Genomic DNA, 19593 nt, shown 5'->3' on the forward strand with positions numbered 1-19593 from the left:
CTTAAACAACAACAATTGAATACACAAACACTGTTACACAACACAGACAATCGGAATACAAAGTCATGTAGCAATATTCCCACTGAATCACAGACAGTCATACCGCCTGTTTTTAATGCATTGAGTATTACTAAATGTCCTGATATTAAGTGTTATTCTCTGGGCAATGCCAATGGTAGGCAGTTCCATTTATTTCACGACCAACTTTTATAGACCGTAACTCCACAAATCCTACTATTCAAATCAAAAACTGCCAGACAGAATTATCACGCTGCCATCATTCACAATGAAATAGGTTAGGATGGCAGTTTGAACAGAAATCTATTTGAAATGATCAATAATAATCCAGACTTGTCATGGGAAATGGATTGCTTGCCATCTGTGCAGACCAGGTTATGATTTATAATGGAAGGTAAGTCCCTTTCTTGGCACCGTTTTTATACCAGATGTGAGTGCTATACCTGACTTTTGTAGAAATGTATGTGGTCTTTTTTAAGCCTTGCAGAAATACAACTTGCTTCCCAAAGTTTTCGCTAGATTTATCAACTTGTTTTAAACATAAACATTAGCATACTGAGCTCTAGACTAAGATTCAACTATCATATGCTATTGCCATTCAGTATAACATGACTTAATACTTCTGTTAAAAAGACTGTAATCTTATTAACCTCCAGAACTTCAATACTTTACATTGATATATGCCATACAACTAAGTATCAACAGCTTCATTCAAAAGCTACAAGTTCTATAAAATGTCCATCTTGAATATCTTCCTCGTGACATTTGTTGCATAGTTGATGTTTATTATCTCATTTAGCCTTCAAAGTTTACATTATCATTATATGCGAAATCTGCCCCTTCTTCTATTGACAGTTAGTACCAGCCAAAGGTGCCAACTAAGATCTACTGCATTACTGTCTATACAGTAATGGTCCTCTCTTTTGGCATTACTTAAGAACTTTGCCCCTTTATCCATTGAGATGCTTAGATGACATTTTGTGCTGCGCTACATTTTAAGATGTTCCTCTTTCGTCATCGTTACTCGAGAAATTTGCCACTTTGACCATTGAGAAGCTAAGATGACATTTTCTGCTGCGCTACTTTCTAAGATGGTCCTCCTTCAGCTGTTCCATCTTGCCCTTGAAGTCACGTGATCTTATCATCATCTTGGTCTTCTTTAAGAGATGGTACCTGTACAAAAAAGAACCCAACACACTTATTGAGAAGAGTAGGGGTGACCAGGTATGTTTGGCTTAAAATGTGAGCCATAGAAAATCTTGGTACTGGAAATGTCTCTGTCCTTGGTACTGAGAATGGTTCCTGTCCTATGTATGGAAATTGTCTTTGTCCTTGATACGGAGAATGACTCTGTCCTTCGTACTGAAAAGGAATCGGTCGTTGGTACTGACAATGATTCTCTGCTTGGTACTGAGAATGTCTCTGTCCTTGGTACTGAAGTTACCTCTGTCCTTGGTACTGAAGTTACCTCTGTCCTTGGTACTGAAGTTACCTCTGTCCTTGGTACTGAAGTTACCTCTGTCCTTGGTACTGAAGTTACCTCTGTCCTTGGTACTGAAGTTACCTCTGTCCTTGGTACTGAAGTTACCTCTGTCCTTGGTACTGAAGTTACCTCTGTCCTTGGTACTCAAGGCTCTGTCATTGCTCAACTATAGCTACTTGAAAAAGCATCATGGTTCACCTCAGTTGAGGATGACAAGAGAAGAAGAAAAAGAAAACTTTTTTTAGGCTATCCTAGTAAAATATATATGAATCAAACAAAAAAAGAGGAAAGAGATGTTACCATCCCTTCCAGTGTCTCCAGAACAGCGCGAAGCCGGTGGACCCGGCCCGGTAGTACTCCGGTCGGTAGTACGGGCCGTTCAGGTTAGAGAAGCTGCAGTAGTTGAACCACCAACCTAGACAAATGTACATCAGTGGATTCAAGTAGCAAAGTCAAGTCCATATTGGCATGTGACAACCCCAGTGCAACTGGACTTTTTTAAAATCACAATTAGCTGTTAACAAACGGCTATATGCATTCTGCCTGTGGTCCTTGTATTAGATAAATACTTAAAATTACTTAGGAGGCAGGGTGACTACAAAATAACAATCATTCATATACATACATATTATCAACGGTATATTTTAATGGAGATATTGTCTTCTTGGTCTGCCTGTTTGTGTGTTTGTGTTTCCGGAGATTTGCAGTCAGCATTAAGAACTTCAATCTGGATGGATTGTGATGATATTGGGTATGTGGGTAGGTCTTGGGATGATAAGCTATGGTCACGACTTTTGGATTGTAGATAGCTCTTGTGCTTGGGAAGAAGTTACATGAGCTTGGACCCTCTAGTAGATTGTTACGATAAATAATATTGATACTAAAGCAAAATCAAAAAAGCGATCGTGACCGACCTCCCGCCAGCTGGGTGGCGCAGGAGCCGCCCGCCTTCCCGTCGCGGTCGACATCCCGGCTGCTGAACTGGCGCCCGTTGCTGTAGGACATCGAGTCGCTCGCGTTCCCGCTGAACCTGGGGGGAGGGGAATGGTGGTCTTTTCATTAGGATGGTGGCTTATATTAGAGATGTTGACTCAGAATGTAAAGGTTCTTGGATCGAATACCTCCATAATGTTGTGCCTTAAGGAAAGCCTTTTAACATCTATTTACTTGATTGACTTGATAAGTAGAAATAAGTACCTACTGCAGCTTATATTCGTGATGTTCTCATGGATGGAACATAGAGCCCAGGTCTTATGTTTGAGGAGAGCCACACTTTAAAGATCCACTCTTACCAAAAACAGTAGGGGTCCTTCCTGGTGTTAGAAGATCAAACCTTACAAGTTACAGTCCGGTCTTACGCACGCAGCTTGTACCTACTGTACAAAACTGGTGTGTTACACCTTGAGGTGGTTTCCTTAATGTAGTTACGTGAAACAAGACAAAGAAACGCACCCGTCTATGCTGAGTCTGTAGTAGTCCGTCTCGTCTGTGAGCATGATGTCATCGTACAGCGCGTACGCTCGGTCCCCCTGGAAGTCCTCGATGTCGATGCGCAGAGAGTAGCGGCCCTGTGACAGCACCTGGGAGAAGTGAAAGTGATCTATGTCTGAGCACCTGGTGAAATCCCAAAAGTGAAGGTGATCTATGGGATAGCACCTGGTGAAAGTGATGACTGAGAGAGCACCTGATGAAAAGTGAAAGTGATGTCTGGGAGAGTATTTGCTGAAAGTGAAAGTTAAGTTCAATGAACAGTTGAGCTATTCTTCCACCAGTCGTGACAGAGAAGACAGACGCTATGTACAGTATTAACTTTAGTTGAAATTCCCAAATCTTTTTTCGACAATCACAACGAACAGGGAACCACGGCTTAATGTCCCATCCTGAGGACTGTGACTCTTTTCAATAGCATGCAAGCCGGGTGTGTGACAGTCAGGATTCAAACTCACAACCTCTTATCCTACGCTCGCTAGTCGAACCCTACCTGGTGTATCTTCTAGACCTCCAGCCCCTGAGCTCTTTAGAGTGGTAAGCACTGTGAACAGATGAACTGCATCCCTTTCCAGTAGCGTGCAGGTCAAGCGAGCAGCAACAGTTGGGATTCAAACCTACCACCTCTTGATCCAGAGACAGGGTCACTAACCACTAGACTACACCAATGGAGAGCCAGACTTTCTGTTCAAGCACCTCTGCCTCAAGGGAGAGAGGTGCATTAACTAACTTTGGCCATGTGTGTGGATTTCAAACAGCAAAATGCCCGCTCCTGATTGGCTAAGGACAGATGGCTGTGCTCTAAAGTCAGGATTCAAACTCACAACCTCTTGGTCCTTAATGTACGCGATTCGCACCCTACCTGGTGTATCTTCTAAATCTCCAGCCCCTGAGCTCTTTAGAGTGGTAAGCACTGTGAACAGATGAACTGCAACCCTTCCCAGTAGTGTGCAGGTCAAGTGAGCAACAACAGTTGGGATTCAAACTGGCTATATGTATACTTATTGATCTTGAGATAGGGTCACTAACTACTGGACTACACTATGCTGTGCACCGTACCTGGTGAATCTTCTCGAGCCCCAGCCAGTGCTCCTTGGAGTGGTTCCCGAAGCCGTCCCGGTAATCGTCCCAGTTACGGTGGAAATTCAGCTGCCCGTTGTACCTGGAATATGGGACGGGCCTGTTACATTTTGTGTACTGGGATAGCCTTAACTTGTATCATTTTTCTCTCTCTCTCTATCCAATTTAACGTCTTTTGTTCCCCATCATCTGGGGGTTAGACGTGCTTACACATGGATGGGGGAGCCCCAGAACTCCTCATCAAGTGCAAGTCCTTTTTTGTAGCAAGAGTTTTTACGGCTGGATGCCCTTCCTAACGCCAACCCAAACCCTACTGCTGGGCTTAGGACATGGGAAATGTGTGTTAAGTGCCTTTCCCAAGGACACAACGTCTGGACATGTCTGGGTACTCCACTGGGGATTGAACCTGGGTCTTATTGGTTCATAGCCGGATGCTTTGCCACTGTGCTACACAGACGCCACACTGTGTCTATTTGTCAGCCTGTATTTCTGCATTTTTTTTGTATGCTGTCTGATAGACATATCTCACCACAGAGTGGCAGGAAGTGAAAAGCAAAAGGTCAGAGTTGTGTGAGCGACAGGAAGTAGAGTTTGAATTTGTAGAAATTGTCATTTTTTTAACATTCCCATGGGGTCAATAGCTACTAATTCTTGGCACTGTCTTTGGTGTGCCTATTCCATGATTTTTTTGCAGTTATGCTAGTCACAGTATGATATCTTGGAATTCTTGTCCTTAGCACAAAATTTGGGGTTATAGGTGTTGATATCAAAATAAAACTTACCTGCGTTGGATGACTGTCCATCCCCCACCGTCAGTCTTCATGTCACAGTACACAGGAAAGGGTCTGTCCATGCCCCAGGGTTTGATGTTATATACACCATCATGGATAGCTCCGAACCAGTACAACACCCCATACACACCTACAACACACACATGTACAGGTGTAACATAGCTGTAACACAGCTGTAACATGTGACACAGGGAAGGGCCTGTCCATGCCCCAGGGTTTGATGTTATATACACCATCATGGATAGCTCCGAACCAGTACAACACCCCATACACACCTACAACACACACATGTACAGGTGTAACATAGCTGTAACACAGCTGTAACATGTGACACAGGGAAGGGTCTGTCCATGCCCCAGGGTTTGATGTTATATACACCATCATGGATAGCTCCGAACCAGTACAACACCCCATACACACCTACAACACACACATGTACAGGTGTAACATAGCTGTAACACAGCTGTAACATGTGACACAGGGAAGGGCCTGTCCATGCCCCAGGGTTTGATGTTATATACACCATCATGGATAGCTCCGAACCAGTACAACACCCCATACACACCTACTGTAGCATGCATGGACATCATACCAAGACTTCAAAATGGTACCGGCTACTGTGACTTCTTAGCAATTATGGGAAAGAGCATGCATGGAAGTTCATTATTTTGTAGAACACACACCACTACAAGTTGTGCCCCTGCTGTAGTGGCCCAAGGGCTGTAGAGACGGAGATGGCCACCACCCCTATACACCGAAAGGCTTGCGGAGGATTTTTACTAAACTTACGAAATTGACACCTGTTCACGTACCTGTGCAGTCGTCATACGTTGGTACCGGGTTGTCCCCTGGGACTGGGTTGTGATGGCCGACTGGCTGGTCGTCATACTCCTCATGGGCTGTGGGGGAAGATAGGAGAATCACAGATGAATATTAACCTTACAGGTCAGTGGCATGCTGTTAGTAGCTACCCAACTCTGCTTGGCAGTATGTTGGGTAACTAAAAGAGAGGAAGAAAAACATTGTGCTGTAACTGTAGAGAATCTAAATCATACTGTAACACTTCTGAGCTTATGTTATAAATAGATAAAATTCAACATGCTTGACACAGCTCCTTTAATTAGTCTAAGATCTAGAATAAGTAAAATTTCTTTACAAGGACACTTGAGCTGCCCATCTGCTTGGCACAACTCCTTGCATAATGTAAGCATACCACACAAATGACTACAGACTAGAAGCAATGAGATTGTTTCTTACAAGGACACTTCAGCTGCCCCGCTGCTTGACACAGCTCCTCTAGAATCTCATTCCCGACACTGTCCTCCTCGGCCGCTGAGTCGGCGTCTTCCGTCGTCCCCTCCTTCACCAGCTGGTAGCGTCGCAGCTTCTTGCAGGCGGACCGGATGGTTTTGATCCGGTGGTGATCGGATGTGTTCTTCTGGTCTTTCGCATCGTTAAGGAAACAGAACACACCTCCAAGGAGTAAAACACTGGAGGCGAGGGAAAAGATTGAAAAAGATTGGTGCCATTTTTGCAATTATATAATACTGTATGTAAAACAGAATCTGATGTATTTACAATGCAGTTTTAAGAGAAGATAGGAAAAAATTGATGCCACATGTGCAGTCACTGACAGAACCAGCATTTGTACATATAGGCCAAGTAATTTCTTTCTGCTATATATTTGAAAGGTTCACATTTTTACAGACTGAGCTTACTTAGAATTCTGTAAAACAGAGGGAAACAAGAATTAATTCCACCGCTACAATATAGTCCAAATTGATGTTGACTCATCTTCCTTATTTCTAACAAGGTCCAATTTGTCATTTCATTACAAGCCAAATGAAGAGCTCATGCAGTCACTTAAGAAAGACAAGACCTTCCCTACCTGAAAATCAGTCCCACCCCTCTCATGATGACCACCCTGTCCACTGCCGTCCCCAACATAAACTCCCAGCTTTCACCGACACCAGTACCACCCAGACCGCTCCACAACTAATGGCGACACGCCTGAACGCTACGCTGCTCCCAATTCCGCTGGAGTCCAGTTCACCAGTGTAGAAAGCCCAACTGGTGTCCCATGGCTCATTTTCTGATGGCTCAAAGTCAATAAATATTCCTCTAATGGGAAAACTATGTTGGGAGATGGCCGTGGTTGGGAGCATTGATCTACTGTAGAATGGAGCATTTGCCAGCTGGTTTGTCATAGTAGTGAGTTTAGCACTTCTAATTTCCTCTGGGTAATGTGCAGGTTATTGAGTCAATGAGTGTCATCTCCAAGCAGATGTGTAAAGGATCTGGTTCATTTTCTGATTTTTTTATGCCTGTTTTGATTTCCAACATTCAGTACTCCTTTTTTTTGCTTAGTTAAATTTTCTAACCTTCCTTTTTTCGATCAAATGGTACTTAACTCCAGACTAACTTGTATGGTCAATTGTGCATTTTGCAGATTAACTTCTGGCTTAACCTTTAACAGCCATTTGGATTCCAATTCTCAGTTGTGTTTGGGGTTAGGCAGCAGGGAGAAGGTTAAAGTCTGTTGACACAAAATCGGTCAGGCAAATCAGTGGCATTGATGAAGGCACTGCCCTACATGTATGTACCAAGGGATATTGAATCAAAAAGAACAAGGCCTGGTAATGGTAAAGTCATGTTGACCCACTTTCTCCTGTCTTCTCGCCAATCTGTCTGTTATCTTCTCCATGAAGGTTATTTCTGTCAGTGGACTGAGTGTATAGCACTTAGCAGTGTCTGTGATCATGTGGCTGAACAGCATAACTCAGGGCTTGGTGATGGTCAAGTCTAATTTGTTAACCCACTGTAATGTCTAATGTACAAAATATACCATGTAGATCTTAAAATGTTTGTTGTTTTATTTTTCGCTCCCCACAGCAAATTCTTGATGCTGTAAAAATACTGTTCCTGGTATTATCAAACCACAGAATTGTTTTGACCAGGCCCAAACTTGAAACACTGTAAGAATCTTCTTTACCCCGCTACTGCATATTAAGTCAAGCCACAACGAAAGTAATTTACCAGGACTGGTCTTACGATACAAGTAGTATCTAGTATCAGCAATGCATTTCTGCATTACATTATTACCAAGCAACAGCTGACTGGTGTCTGACAACACTACTTTTTGTATGTCAGAAGTCACAAACACATACACACACACACAGAGGCAAAAAAGCAAACACTCCCTAGTATATAGTACTGTGCAGGTCTTGTATTTTGTTTTAAGATGAAAGGATGATTTTGTATCACTCGAAACTGTATAATTATGCACAATTTTGTCTGTAGAATTAATTGCATCGATATTAAAAAGCATCTTCTATACTTCAGAAACTTGAATGAAGACAACCAACACTGAATAATCGATGTCAAACAATATACTCTGTATAACATGACTTGTGTGATCATGCAGACAGTTGACTGACTAAATAAATGTAGTCTAGTAGGAACACTCACTGGTTAACATCTGTTAAACAATCATGTACTCTGAGTAACATCATCATTCTCCTACACATCTCCAGTACATTGTATTAATTTACTATACTTTATACATGTTAATCATTCCACCTACCTCTATTTATAGATAAGGCAATACATGTATAATTAAGTTCAATATGGTTACAAAATGTAATCAAGTATTCCAAGACTTCTCTCACCTAAAGGTTTCACACTACATTTTTTTAATTCAGGGAGGATCCCCACTTTAGTCTCACAGATTACGGATAAAGTTTTGAGGCCGCACCATCATCTTGGTGGCCTTCAGTGAGTAGTAGGAGGTACCTTTCCAGTGATACCAGATAACACCAAGCCCTGTGGTACTCCCATGATAGTCCTCTGGCTGGAAGTAGGGACCGTTCAGGGCAGAGTAAGCACAATTGTTGTACCACCAGCCACCTGAATACTGCTGAGCACAGTGACTACTATTCCCATCATTGTCCCTATTGTAATCTCTAGCACTGAATTTCATATCATTATGCCACCCCATAGAGTCCCCAGCATCCCCACTGTAGCCCCCAAGGTGCAGTGTATAATCTGTACTCTCATCTCCAATGCTGAAGGTGTCATATTTAGCATAAGCAAAGTTACCTTCCCAATCTTCTAACGCCACATACAGCTCGTAGCTATTCTGAGCTAGCAAAGTGTGTATTCTATCCAGTCCAAGCCAGTGTTCCCCCTCAACCCTCCCAAACCCATCCTTGTAATCTGCCCAGCGTCGGTCAAAGTTTAGTCTCCCGTCAAACCTCCTCTGAATGACAGTCCAGCCCCCACCATCTGTAGTCATGTCACAGTAGACGTCAAAGTGGTTGGTGGAAGACTTGGGTTTGATGGGGAAGACTCCATCCTGTAGTTCTCCACTGTTCCAGTACAGCACAGGGTAGAGATCCGCACAGTCTTCAAACGTGTAGGCACCCAAAGGGTGGTCCGAGGGATCTAGAAATATAACAAAAACCATGTAGATTATATTCCAGACTTTGGGACCACCTCACACATTTCAGCAATCTTAAACCCAAATTTAATATCACATCTGGTACATCTATTAGGTAAAAATAAATATGAAGCAGTCATTGATGACCCCCTGGGGATAAGCCCAATCTTCAGAATTCTGGCTCCGGAACTGGAGCCAGAATTCTGGGGACTGGAGCCAGAATTCTAGGAACTGGAGCCAGAATTCTGGGGACGAGCCAGAATTCTGGGGACTGGAGCCGGAATTCTGGGGACTGGAGCCAGAATTCTGGGGACTGGAGCCGGAATTCTGGGGACTGGAGCCAGAATTCTGGGGACTGGAGCCGGAATTCTGGGGACTGGAGCCGGAATTCTGGGGACTGGAGCCGGAATTCTGGGGACTGGAGCCAGAATTCTGGGGACTGGAGCCGGAATTCTGGGGACTGGAGCCGGAATTCTGGGGACTGGAGCCAGAATTCTGGGGACTGGAGCCGGAATTCTGGGGACTGGAGCCGGAATTCTGGGGACTGGAGCCGGAATTCTGGGGACTGGAGCCAGAATTCTGGGGACTGGAGCCGGAATTCTGGGGACTGGAGCCGGAATTCTGGGGACTGGAGCCGGAATTCTGGGGACTGGAGCCAGAATTCTGGGGACTGGAGCCGGAATTCTGGGGACTGGAGCCGGAATTCTGGGGACTGGAGCCGGAATTCTGGGGACTGGAGCCAGAATTCTGGGGACTGGAGCCGGAATTCTGGGGACTGGAGCCGGAATTCTGGGGACTGGAGCCAGAATTCTGGGGACGAGCCAGAATTCTGGGGACTGGAGCCGGAATTCTGGGGACTGGAGCCAGAATTCTGGGGACTGGAGCCGGAATTCTGGGGACTGGAGCCAGAATTCTGGGGACTGGAGCCGGAATTCTGGGGACTGGAGCCAGAATTCTGGGGACTGGAGCCGGAATTCTGGGGACTGGAGCCAGAATTCTGGGGACTGGAGCCGGAATTCTGGGGACTGGAGCCGGAATTCTGGGGACTGGAGCCAGAATTCTGGGGACTGGAGCCGGAATTCTGGGGACTGGAGCCAGAATTCTGGGGACTGGAGCCGGAATTCTGGGGACTGGAGCCGGAATTCTGGGGACTGGAGCCAGAATTCTGGGGACTGGAGCCGGAATTCTGGGGACTGGAGCCAGAATTCTGGGGACTGGAGCCAGAATTCTGGGGACTGGAGCCAGAATTCTGGGGACTGGAGCCAGAATTCTGGGGACTGGAGCCGGAATTCTGGGGACTGGAGCCAGAATTCTGGGGACTGGAGCCGGAATTCTGGGGACTGGAGCCGGAATTCTGGGGACTGGAGCCGGAATTCTGGGGACTGGAGCCGGAATTCTGGGGACTGGAGCCAGAATTCTGGGGACTGGAGCCAGAATTCTGGGGACTGGAGCCAGAATTCTGGGGACTGGAGCCAGAATTCTGGGGACTGGAGCCAGAATTCTGGGGACTGGAGCCAGAATTCTGGGGACTGGAGCCGGAATTCTGGGGACTGGAGCCGGAATTCTGGGGACTGGAGCCGGAATTCTGGGGACTGGAGCCAGAATTCTGGGGACTGGAGCCGGAATTCTGGGGACTGGAGCCGGAATTCTGGGGACTGGAGCCAGAATTCTGGGGACTGGAGCCAGAATTCTGGGGACTGGAGCCAGAATTCTGGGGACTGGAGCCAGAATTCTGGGGACTGGAGCCGGAATTCTGGGGACTGGAGCCAGAATTCTGGGGACTGGAGCCGGAATTCTGGGGACTGGAGCCGGAATTCTGGGGACTGGAGCCAGAATTCTGGGGACTGGAGCCGGAATTCTGGGGACTGGAGCCGGAATTCTGGGGACTGGAGCCAGAATTCTGGGGACTGGAGCCGGAATTCTGGGGACTGGAGCCGGAATTCTGGGGACTGGAGCCGGAATTCTGGGGACTGGACAAAGTTGAAGGAAGAAAACACCAAGTTGGAAGGTTTAAGTGCTGGAAGGTATGATTCTTCAGAATTCTGCAGAATTCTGGCTCCATTTCCCGGATTTAATCCTGCAGAGTTAGGCTAATCCCCAGGGGGTCTTCAATGGCTGCTACATAATCTTCATTTTTACCCTACCAGATGTTACATTGATTTAGGTTTAAGATTGCTGAAATGTGACAAGTAGTCCTAAATCAAACTGAAATTCCCAAATTTAACTGGAGGCTGTTTTCTACCTACCATATGTGTCTGCATGGAGACTGTCCCCCACATGTGCCAGTGTCCCCAGCTGACCCCAGGCTAGGGTGTATACAGCCAACACAAGCATCATGTGTACCTGGAGAAACAAAACATCATGAAGAAAAAATTGCAGACAACCTCATTTTACAAAATCCCTGTTTGAGGCAATAATCACAAAATGCAATTAACCACTTCCCACAAAGGGAACTTTTCCTTTTCTAGCTAGCTAGCATTTGAGCAGTCACCACTATAAACCCTGGACTGTGCCTCCAAACTACAGCGCAGCTGCGAAAACCTACTTAATTTCTTCAAATAAAAGCTTTCACCACTAAGTCAATACGTGTCAAGCACATACGGTACATATACATTACGTACCATACAGGTCATACATACATGCAAAAAAGTGGTAACCGAAACAAAACGGAAGAACTGAATGACTAGTTACCCTAGGCTTGTAGCTGTACCAATGGACTTACCTTTTGTTTAATACTTGAAGTTGAAGTCATTCTTGGTTCTGTCCCTGGTATTTTTCTGCATGTACAGACTGCTCTATCTAAGCAGGTTGTCATACATTTATAGCCAACTTGTTTTTCGGTAGGAGATCAAACTGCTAATCCCCACAGGATACATGACCTACACTATAAATATTGAAATTCCTGTTTGCCCAGTGGGCTGTTCATCCGATGTACTGTCGTCTTTCAAAAGACTTCAAACGCTGAAGAGATGCCCTTGTTTAAAGTACATGAGACAGAAACACCTGCTGATTATTTGAAGATAAAACCTGGGGATGTAACTAATGTGTTTTTTTTTCTACAATACTCAGTCCAGTAACTCTATAATAAAGTGAGCTACATATAACTCTTAGCCACGTTTGTCTGATGTGTGAAACAGATGAAAAAAAGTTTTCTTCGGAGCTTGCAATGTTGTTTCTGTGTTAATGAAGACTGTGTCCAGTCCAAACTGGTCCAGACTTTTATGACTCAGGAAGACTGAACACAATGCATTTGCCTGACAGTGGTTTATTTGAATACTGAGCCACATGTAGCTGTGAACCTAGTAACAAAACTAACCATTCACTCACAGCCTGTGAATATAGTCTCCAGGTCGTACCATCATCTTGGTGGCCTTCAGAGTATTGGAGACCTAATATATGATAGTAATCAGGTACATACATGTAGTATCTATTTTGCACACCTCTTTTACTCTTTTACATGTAGGTTTTACAACATTGTATCTGAATTGTGGTAGAACAATCCACACAAAAGTTACAGACTGCGGATAAAGTTGCGAGGCCGCACCATCATCTTGGTGGCCTTCAGTGAGTAGTACCAACCTTTCCAGTGATACCAGAGAACACCAAACCCTGTGGTACTACCGTGATAGTCCTCTAGCTGGTAGTAGGGACCGTTCAGGGCAGAGTGACCACAATATTTATACCACCAGCCGCCTGAATGTAGCTGAGCACAGTGACTACCGTACCCGTCATTGTCCACATCCCTAGCACTGAATTTACAACCATTACCGTAAACCAAAGCATCCCCAGCATCCCCACTGTAGCCCCCGATGTTCAGTGTATAATCTGTACTCTCATCCCCAATGCTGAAGGTAGCATATTTAGCAGAAGCAAAATTACCTTGAAGTTCCCAATCTCCTAACTCCACATACAACTCATAGCTATTCTGGGCTGTCAGGTTGTGCATTTTATCCAATCCAAGCCAGTGTTCCCCCTCTACCCCCCCAAACCCATTTTTGTAATCTGCCCAACGTCTGTCAAAGTTTAGTGTCCCATTGAACCTCCTCTGAATGACAGTCCAGCCCCCACCATCTGTAGTCATGTCACAGTAGACGTCAAAGTGGTCGGTGGAAGATCGTGGTTTGATGGGGAAGACTCCATCCTGCATTGAGTTGGTCCAGTAGAGTACAGGGTAGAGATGTGCGCAGTCTTCAAAGTTAGCAGCAGCTGGGGGTTGGTTTCTACTTTCATCAGCTGGCATGTTACCTTGTGGTTGAAGGGATAGAGGGTTAAACACAAGGAGACATATACAAAACTCTTATATAATTATATCACTTTGATTTGAAGGGGTAAATTTGAATTTTAGGGGGAAAACTGGCAAATTTCTTCATGATTTTCTGCCTCATATATTGTTCAATAATTTCCATGACTGTTCCCCGTTAATTCTGGTAAATTACAGGGCCATTTTTAGGCATTACAATAATCAATAACTGTAAAATTTGCGACCATTGCTTTAGCCAGGTTTTTGTGCTTAAGACTTCTATCATGATCACAATGGAAACTTCAAGGGACCAAGAAAAGGTAGTCATGTTAGGTAGGTGGTTGCCTTGCAACAGTTGTCCCCTTTCCAGCTTTTACTATACTTGAAGTCAGAGAATCAGCTTACCATGTGTGTCCACATCCCCGGCTAGGCTGTCCCCCACAGCTGCCTGTGTTCCCACCTGTACCCAGGCTATGGTGCAGATAACCCACAGTACCAGCATCATGGTCACCTGGGAACAAGGATTGAGAATTCTATGGGCCACTGTCATGTTTTTTTAAAACTTCTTTGGCCTGGTAAATACAATGAATGTAATTAAATAGCATGTATGACCATTAATTACAACATGCTAACTTAGAAAATGGTGCAGCTCACATAACAGTAAAGAAGATTCCATCTCACTCACCTTTATAGTTTTCTGTCAGTTTGTGTAGAAATCGTTCCCTGTCTGCCTCAAAGGAGCTATAATTATATTATTCCTGTTGACTCAAAGCTTTAAAGGTTAACATTGTTCATCCGCTGTACTGTAAACAGTCTTCAAAGGCAGGAGAGATGCCCTCGTTTAAAGTTCATGAGACAGGAACACCTGCTGTTTACTAGCAAGATGAACAACATAGCTATATTGTATATATATATTGTACCTGATGCAATTGTTGTGCAATAAACTTGACTTGACTATATATATATATACAGGGCTCGAAATACTGGGTGCATGTGCACCCAGTGCACCCAATTTTGGAGCTGTGCACCTAATTTTTTACTGTGGGTGCACTGGTGCACCCAAATATTTTTGTACGATTTATTGTGTAAAGGTATCACTGCACACTAGTAGACAGCATATTCTTGTCAGTGTAAGAAAATAAGAAAAAAATTTTTGTAGTACTTGTTGAAGATTTTGATGTTAGAATTTGAGTTAATTTCGATTTTGAAAGCTTCAAAACTGCGTGCCGAGATCGCGTGCCAAACGCGCATGAAGAGGAACAGTAAGGTTTGTCAATAGGTTTTGCTTACAATAGTTACATTCTATTTTTTGTGGTGCACCCAAAAATTTTTGGTGCACCCAATTTTTTAGGTTGGGTGCACCAGTGCACCTATTCCCAAAACTGAATTTCGAGCCCTGATATATATATATGCTTAGCCTTTGTTGTTGTTTTTTATCCTTGATTATTTTAAGTCAGTAATTACACTAAGCCTTAGTTTGTTAAAGGATTATGTGACACTGACAGGAACTCCAGCGAGCGGTAGAGAAGCCCCATTGCACTTACTACAATGTAGCCAACGAAAAAGCCCCATGCTTTGTCCTCAGTCTGGATTCAACCGGTTCACCTTTTAAGGTCACCTGCTTCCTTACTCCATGAATCAATATATTGAATGCAAGTATCTAAAACATCTGCTAGTTCAGAAACTTAAATGAAAACAGCCCACACTGATTGTGCAATGTTAATTTTTATTGGGCTTCGTTCAGTTGAACATCACTCTTTTGACAGTATACATTTTGAAATGTCAGCTGCATCAAGTACAATTGTGTATGCAGCTATTGTTTCTGTAATTATTCCATGTATCATCAACTCTGACCCATATATTCTGCCTGTGTTATAAAGGCCTTCTCAAGAATGTCTTGAACACCTCAGTATATCTGACATGTGGATACCTCTGTGATCACTGATGATGCTGTATTAAATTCACTGTTTTCCTTTAGTTGTTGTTGAAATTTAATCAGTTGTCTTAAGTTGCAGAATTATGAGAGTTAGATGTCACTGTAAGAAGGATCTGCTCTTAAGTCACAGATTGCGGATAAAATTTCGAGGCCGCACCATCATCTTGGTGGCCTTCAGTGAGTAGTAGTTGGTACCTTTCCAGTGATACCAGATAACACCAAACCCTGTGGTACTCCCATGATAGTCATCTGGCTGGAAGTAGGGACCATTCAGGGCAGAGGCAGCACTACCTCTATACCACCAGCCACCTGAATACATCTGAGCACAGTGACAACTGCACCCATCATTGTCTACATCTCTAGCACTGAATTTATGACCATTATGGTCACTCAAAGAGTCCCCAGCATCCCCACTGTAGCCCCCAGTGTTCAGTGTATAATCTGTACTCTCATCCCCAATGCTGAAGGTGTCATATTTAGCATAAGTAAAGTTACCTTCCCAATCTTCTAATTCTACATACAACTCATAGCTTTTCTGGGATGTCAGGTTGTAGATTTTATCCAGTCCAAGCCAGTGTTCCCCCTCGACCCTCCCAAACCCAATTTTGTAATCTCCCAAGTTTCTATCAAAATTGAGTCTCCCGTCAAACCTCCTCTGTATGACGGTCCAGCCCCCACCATCTGTAGTCATGTCACAGTAGACGTCAAAGTGGTCGGTGGAAGACTCGGGTTTGATGGGGAAGACACCGTCCTGCACTGAGTTGGTCCAGTAGAGCAGAGGAAAGAGGGCTGCACAGTCCTCAAAGTGGGCCGCACCCGGTGGAGGGTCGTTCCTTTGGACATCCACGTCGTTGTTCAAACTTTCATCTGTAAATATATCCACTGTGCATTGTACTTGTCAATGAGTGTACATCTAGTGATTGCTTCTTTGCTTCATTGATTTTTTTTGCTTCCTTTCCACCTTTACCTGTAGAAAAATTGTTTAGTCCCTCCAAAATCCTCTGAACTTGACTGATATCAAAAATGCCAATGCTCGATCCTGCCAGTTGTCCCAGGATTGTGACATAATAAAAAAAAAGCAAATTCAATGTTTGAGATCTACTAAATGCAGCATAACTTAATGAAGTTTAGTTGCAGAGAACCATAAAATTTGATGTGACATTTTATATAATAATATACACAGGACACATTTAGCATCAATTATTACCTTGAGCACCTTGTTGTTGAGGAATCTCAGCAGAAAAGCCGACACCACCAGCCACAAGCAGGATAGCAGTCACCAGGCTGAAGGTCTCAGGCTGAAAGTACATACAAGCGTTGATGACGTAGAATTCCGCTTTATCTCATCAAGTCTATAGTAATTATTTTACTAAATTTTTGCATACAGTATTTTCTTAAATACTAAAAGTCACAACTAAGTTACTAAGCTAGTCAGAGAGCCCCTCTTTGTGACAGTTTCAACAGTTTAACCTGCATGTACAATGTCACGACACACTGCACATGCAGAACTGATGAAGAATCTGCTCTACATGTGCATTAAACTTATGAGTTAGGTTTCCCCCACAAGGATTGAATGCCTCTTGAATCTCCTTGCAGAAATTTAAGTTCCTTAAACAGCAATCAGCAAAACTTCAATATTTATTCCCAGTCCCTGTACTGTCCAAATCTCCAGGCTTTTCACTGATCCTGAAATTTGCAGAATTCTGCACCCCAAATGCAGAATTCTGTAAGCCATAATGCAGAATTTAATTTTGACCCATATGCAGAATTCTGCTCCCCAAGTGCAATTATAATCATCCATCTAAAATTTGTAAAACAGTTTGCTATGCTACATTTATTTCATGGTGGAAGAGAGTAGATTCGCTCTCGCTTTATGTCTGTGTAACTTAAAAAATAAGCATGTGACTTAGTTTTCTGTACAGTCAAACCTGTCTATAGCGGTCACTCAAGGGACTGGCCAAAACTGGCCGCTAAGGACAGGTGGCCGCTATGGAGAAAATGTCGATAAATTGACCATGAGTGACACATGTTTTCAGTAACCCACTGAGATACATTTTTTTATTCACCGTACAGTACACATGTAAACATTAACATAGGTAAGGCACATTTTAGAAATTCGATTGTTGTTCTTTTACTTCTATTATGGGCTTGCAAAAAGAATTATTGTATCTGTCAACTCCAAAATCAATGGCTTGCTCGAGCTTCATGTCTGAACAGACCAGCATCGCCATACTCTACTCTTGATCATTCGCGACTGCTTCGCTGCCGGCACACGCGTCACCAACGAGTTTTAATCATATGAAACAAAGTCCTTCGCAGCAAAATGCCACCTAGTTAGTTAAGAACAAAATGTGTTGCTCAGTTGCCACTTACTGTTAGTTTTCGACCGTTTTCAAACATAAAATCGTGGCGACAATTTTCCTTGTCTGTTGTTGTTTGCTTGTCATGATCGGCTTCTACCATTATGCTAATAGGGTAATGAGAGGAAGGACGCTCTTTTGAGAGCTTTTTTTCTTTTGAGAAAATTGCAACAACCCAAATTTTACATCATAGTGATATTATCCATATTTAGTTTGAGGCTTTTGGTTAAGTAATTATCCTCAGTAATAGTTTGCAGCAAAATAAATCTAACACACTATACCTCCGCAACAGTGGTGTCTTCCGATGACCTTTATGCTGCTCCGCCATTCTGAAAATCGTGTTTGGGCACATTTTCGGATGAATTCCCGGGGAAAACGGAAATATTGGGCCGACATTGAAACAATTCGCGAACTTAGCGCATCAGATACATGTGCGGGCTGTATTTTCCAAAAACTACCGTAATTTTTGCCCAGTCCAAATGCACAGAAATAGTCAAATATGCTACGATGTACAAACGCAAGCCATGTGAAGAAATACTTCAGTTCGCGTCAAACCATGGATAATCTAACAAAGATAAAACATTCTTGTTTTCTTTATCATTATTATCTTGTCAAGTTGAGTTCATATAAACTTGATAACTGCATAAAAGAATGAAGATTTTGAACCCGGCGTGTGGTGGCGATGCGGCTTCTACCGGCGCACATTGCCCGTTATCGGCAGTGTTACTGTACTCGCGGGACCGAAAATCGTCTGGCCGCGACCGCGTTGGACAGGTGGCCGCTATAGCCTAATTCTTAATGCTTATGTCAATGGGGAAAATCCAAGGGACCGACAAAAAGTGACCACTATGGGCAGGTGGCCGCTATGCAAAGGTGACCGCTAATACAGGTTTGACTGTACTTCCAACACAATTCAATATCATGGAACTCACATTTTTGTGCATGTATTCAAAGAAAAAAAATGACAAGTACCTCAACCATGGTTGCAAATCTGTGATCCTTTCTCACACCAGAATGAGCTCTCCTTGTTAATTTCCTCTGACTCAAAGGCAAACCCGCTGGCTTTTTATGCCAGTTCTCCTGTCTTATCAACTGGGAACATCAGCTAATGCTGTTGTATGCAACACTGCTAATGGATGGTCATAAAACATTGCACAAAACATGTTTTAAAGTTTAAAGATTAAGTTCTTGAAGTTTAATGTTTTTACATATTAGTCAAATGCTTATTTGCCCAAACTTGTCCATCTGGATATGTCTGTCTCCATGTTGGTGAGTTCCCTGCTTTGGTCAAGGAGGAATGTCAACAGCAGTAGTGACTGTGGCAGCAACATGGCTTTAAATTTGTGTAATTTTTGTTATCTCTTCTGTCTCTTGTTTTCATGCACAAATACATGTATCATCAAGGGCACTGGCAGTACCAAAAATAACTCACAGATGTTTGTATGTGTAAGTGTAATACTACTGCTTAAAGGAATTAATCTCCTTGTGTTTGTAAACACTGCTCCCTGTGCAACTAGCATCCTAGAATATCAGCCTGAGCTAGGGTCTTTCCTCCTTATCGATAAGTTAACTTAAAGGTTCCTCTGAATCAATACTTTGCCTGAATTCTTACCTGTAGCATTGTTAATGATACTGTATCAGGTTTTATGTTCCTTTGCTCCAAGAATTACACAATGTAGCATGAACATGTGCATGGAGTTCAAACTATTCAGTCAGATTCGTTTTATTAGAGTCCATTATATATGGCAACATTCTACAT

General features: G+C 43.4%; 4 protein-coding genes and 1 pseudogene across 4 annotated transcripts in view; 1 reads left to right on the top strand and 4 right to left on the bottom strand.

Annotated features, from left to right (window-relative positions):
* LOC136443781 (protein ELYS-like) overlaps positions 1-19593 on the top strand; it is a 45293-nt gene that overhangs the window by 13049 nt on the left and 12651 nt on the right. The gene's annotated exons all lie outside the window — the stretch shown is intronic.
* Positions 200-4986, bottom strand: LOC136443196 (angiopoietin-4-like). Its single transcript, XM_066440337.1, has 6 exons — positions 4852-4986; positions 4049-4151; positions 2954-3081; positions 2416-2531; positions 1802-1916; positions 200-1191 (listed from the first exon to the last, which is right to left on the bottom strand). The coding sequence occupies exons 1-6, from the start codon at positions 4920-4922 to the stop codon at positions 1098-1100; spliced, it is 627 nt and encodes a 208-aa protein (XP_066296434.1). The 5' UTR covers positions 4923-4986; the 3' UTR covers positions 200-1097.
* On the bottom strand, positions 8550-12106 carry LOC136443188 (fibrinogen C domain-containing protein 1-like). Its single transcript, XM_066440327.1, has 3 exons — positions 12021-12106; positions 11545-11641; positions 8550-9303 (listed from the first exon to the last, which is right to left on the bottom strand). Exons 1-3 carry the CDS (start codon positions 12048-12050, stop codon positions 8582-8584), a joined length of 849 nt encoding a protein of 282 aa, XP_066296424.1. The 5' UTR covers positions 12051-12106; the 3' UTR covers positions 8550-8581.
* Positions 12736-14043, bottom strand: LOC136443283 (microfibril-associated glycoprotein 4 pseudogene; annotated as a pseudogene).
* Positions 15258-18858, bottom strand: LOC136443190 (angiopoietin-4-like). Its single transcript, XM_066440330.1, has 3 exons — positions 18807-18858; positions 16682-16772; positions 15258-16341 (listed from the first exon to the last, which is right to left on the bottom strand). Exons 1-3 carry the CDS (start codon positions 18813-18815, stop codon positions 15599-15601), a joined length of 843 nt encoding a protein of 280 aa, XP_066296427.1. The 5' UTR covers positions 18816-18858; the 3' UTR covers positions 15258-15598.

Source organism: Branchiostoma lanceolatum, chromosome 10 (assembly GCF_035083965.1).
Source record: "Branchiostoma lanceolatum isolate klBraLanc5 chromosome 10, klBraLanc5.hap2, whole genome shotgun sequence".
Taxonomy (NCBI): Eukaryota; Metazoa; Chordata; class Leptocardii; order Amphioxiformes; family Branchiostomatidae; genus Branchiostoma; species Branchiostoma lanceolatum.

Coding starts and splice junctions, on each gene's coding strand:
- LOC136443196 (XM_066440337.1), bottom strand. CDS start 4,922: ATGGACAGACCCTTTCCTGTGTACTGTGACATGAAGACTGACGGTGGG. Junction 2,532..2,953: donor TACAGACTCAGCATAGACGG/GTGCGTTTCTTT, acceptor CCCTCCCCCCAG/GTTCAGCGGGAACGCGAGCG. Junction 1,192..1,801: donor TGGAGACACTGGAAGGGATG/GTAACATCTCTT, acceptor TTTTTTGTACAG/GTACCATCTCTTAAAGAAGA.
- LOC136443190 (XM_066440330.1), bottom strand. Junction 16,342..16,681: donor TCAACAACAAGGTGCTCAAG/GTAATAATTGAT, acceptor ATATATTTACAG/ATGAAAGTTTGAACAACGAC.
- LOC136443188 (XM_066440327.1), bottom strand. CDS start 12,050: ATGACTTCAACTTCAAGTATTAAACAAAAG. Junction 11,642..12,020: donor CTTCAAGTATTAAACAAAAG/GTAAGTCCATTG, acceptor TTGTTTCTCCAG/GTACACATGATGCTTGTGTT. Junction 9,304..11,544: donor TCTCCATGCAGACACATATG/GTAGGTAGAAAA, acceptor TTATATTTCTAG/ATCCCTCGGACCACCCTTTG.